This window comes from Lepidothrix coronata, unplaced genomic scaffold (genome assembly GCF_001604755.1).
Source record: "Lepidothrix coronata isolate B3197 unplaced genomic scaffold, Lepidothrix_coronata-1.0 Scaffold178, whole genome shotgun sequence".
Classification (NCBI taxonomy): domain Eukaryota; kingdom Metazoa; phylum Chordata; class Aves; order Passeriformes; family Pipridae; genus Lepidothrix; species Lepidothrix coronata.
This window is the reverse complement of record NW_016690358.1, coordinates 1,873,786-1,876,165: the sequence shown is the minus strand read 5'-3', so window position 1 is coordinate 1,876,165 and position 2,380 is coordinate 1,873,786. Positions and strand designations below refer to the sequence as shown.

General features: G+C 47.2%; 2 protein-coding genes across 2 annotated transcripts in view; both read left to right on the top strand.

The window, feature by feature from the left end:
- LOC108504877 (protocadherin gamma-A2-like) overlaps positions 1-792 on the top strand; it is a 27,224-nt gene extending 26,432 nt beyond the window's left edge. Inside the window, exon 7 of the mRNA XM_017830382.1 lies at positions 784-792. Within this exon, the coding sequence (XP_017685871.1) occupies positions 784-792 (9 nt within the window). The remainder of the gene's footprint in view (positions 1-783) is intronic.
- Positions 793-2,124: 1,332 nt separating this feature from the next.
- LOC108504876 (protocadherin gamma-B5-like) overlaps positions 2,125-2,380 on the top strand; it is a 3,949-nt gene continuing 3,693 nt past the window's right edge. Inside the window, exon 1 of the mRNA XM_017830381.1 lies at positions 2,125-2,277. Within this exon, the coding sequence (XP_017685870.1) occupies positions 2,125-2,277 (153 nt within the window). The remainder of the gene's footprint in view (positions 2,278-2,380) is intronic.

Here is a 2,380-nt window from a genome sequence, read left to right as displayed (position 1 = left end):
GACGGCGGGGCACTGCAAGAAATGTCAGGGTACACTTGCTGTGAAGGGTTTTTCACTTAAGCTCTTTATGTCGCCTTAAATGTCGTTTGGTATCGTTCTCCCTCGTGTAGCAGCGCTCAGTCTTTAGATTCCAAGTGTTTAAAATCAATGCAAACTGCGCATGAGGAAGAAAGTAGCAAACATTCTTAATGGCGTTAGTGGTTAGAGGTTTTCTCCTTTTTTGCTCCTTACCAGTCGGTGGGCACACCCAGAGTCTTACTGCACCTGGAACGATTTTGTGAGAATGATCTTGTACACGAGAAGGTCCTTCTGACAAACGAATGTTAATTTCCGAGGGATTGTTACTGTCCCGTGGGCACTTTTCGTCTGCTTTACTCTTCAGTGTTGTGTCTTTTTCAGAAGATGTGGTTACAGGTTTAGAGAGATGTAGTTATAGGTAGTGCTGTAGCCGAGGCTGCAGTGACAATATGTTCTCATGTGCCTAATGCCCATAAAATGTTCATTTCTTGCTCACAGCATTACTCACACGATTGAACTCTTAGACACACACGGGTATTTTCTTCATGAACAGCTTAGCTGAAGTTTTTTTAAAAAGCCTGTCTTTCTTTGCTTTATTTATCACTACTGTCTCACCATACAGAGTTTTCATCTAATGTTAATTATTTGAAATGCATGAAAGTGGTGTCTAAGTAATGCAATGCAACAAATGCTGAGGAACTGCGAGATTCTGCAGAAATACCTTCTCAGTATGGGCAGGCGTTCCTCTTGTTTGTGTCTCTCCAGCTGAAGTAGAGTGTGGCTACTTCTTGCCGGGAGGAAGAGCCTGTTCTCACAGCGGCGTTGTGGCCGAGTGATCTTTTGCTAATAACTGATATAATATAATAATCTTTTGAAAGAGAAACTGAGTCCTGTAGTCTGTATCTTGGTTACTTTTGAGGCAGTGGCAAAGGCGGCATAACTGGGAATTGAGTTATCCCCAGGACGCTGTGAATGAGCCCTGTGGTAATCCATGGAGCAACAGAATAATCTTGAGCAATAGGACTGTTAGGAAAACCTGCTGTACCCGTAGTTTTCCAACTCCTGGTCTGTGTAGCGCTTGAAATCATTCAGCTGGTCGTAACGTGCCCTGCTCTGTCCACAGTCATGAATCAAGAGCTGCTGATGTCCGTGGAGTCTCGTATTCCATGATTTACTTTGATTGTTGCTGAGAGATGGTGTCAGTGCAAACAGGCACCGAGGAGGATCAAGTGCTTTTTCATAGATGGTGCTCTCAAGAGGGTTTTATCGGTTTTATTTTGAGACCATCCCACGCCGGGAGCATTCAGTGTTTTATTGATGCAAATTACACGTCAGTGCGTTTGTGCTGTGGGTAATCTGCCTTCTCTAGTTTTGCCCTTCTGAAATTCCTTCATGCGACTTTTTTTGTCGTCTTTTTTCCTCCGAGTTTCTGTCCTGGGAAAGGTAGCTGACAAGTCATGTATGCCTGGGCCACCAGTGCATATCCTGGGTGCATGGATACCTTTTTGCTGTCCATCCATGTCTAGATCTTACTTACCCCATTCACTGAAAAACTTTTATAAGAAATGTTTTAACAGGTAATTTTAACCAATTCTAGAGCAGTAAATTGTGGTAATCCCCTTGATTCGTAATGGTGGGAGCATGTACTGATAATGCTGTTCTAGAGAATAAGGCTTGCCGTTTTTCCCCAGTCTCAGTCACTCTGAGAGGGATATAAAATAAAACGAATACAAACGAGAATCTCCTGAAAGAAAATGCTGGTTCTGGTGCTTCCCTTCTACACAGGCTTCTCTTTTGAAGAATTTTGTAGATGTTGATTCACAGAGATGGGAGAAAGGAATTAAAAGAGCTGGGTAAAGACAGCCCACAGAATAATAGAAGGGATTGGAGTCTGAAAGGCATTTGCAGCACAGTGGACGTGCTTCTAATTACCTGTACTCACCTGTCATCCCTGCTACGAAGTCTGTGTGATCCTCCACTGCCCGGTAACACGTTTCCCAGCTAGACACTGCATTTTCAGTTCCGAAAAAAGTTACTCGGTCCCATTTTCCATCGGTATGAGAAGACTCGTCAAACTGAACAAAAAATCGCGCTTCTCGGTAACCGATGGTGGCGACTCCCGGGAGGTGCTTGCGGTGCGGCTCCGGGCGAGACCCCCTCGGGCGCGGCCGTGAGGCGGCTGCAGTGTCGTGTCGGCGCCTCCGGGTGCCGCTGTTGGGCCGCCGCCGAGCGTTGCTGGAGCCGCCGCCGCCGCCGCCTGTGCGTGCTGTCCCCGCAGGCTGCTCGCTCGGCCGGGCAGTGCGGGCCAGAGCGGCAGGGGCACGGGCAGCAGAGGCGAGAGGCGGCGCGGGCAGCAGAGGCG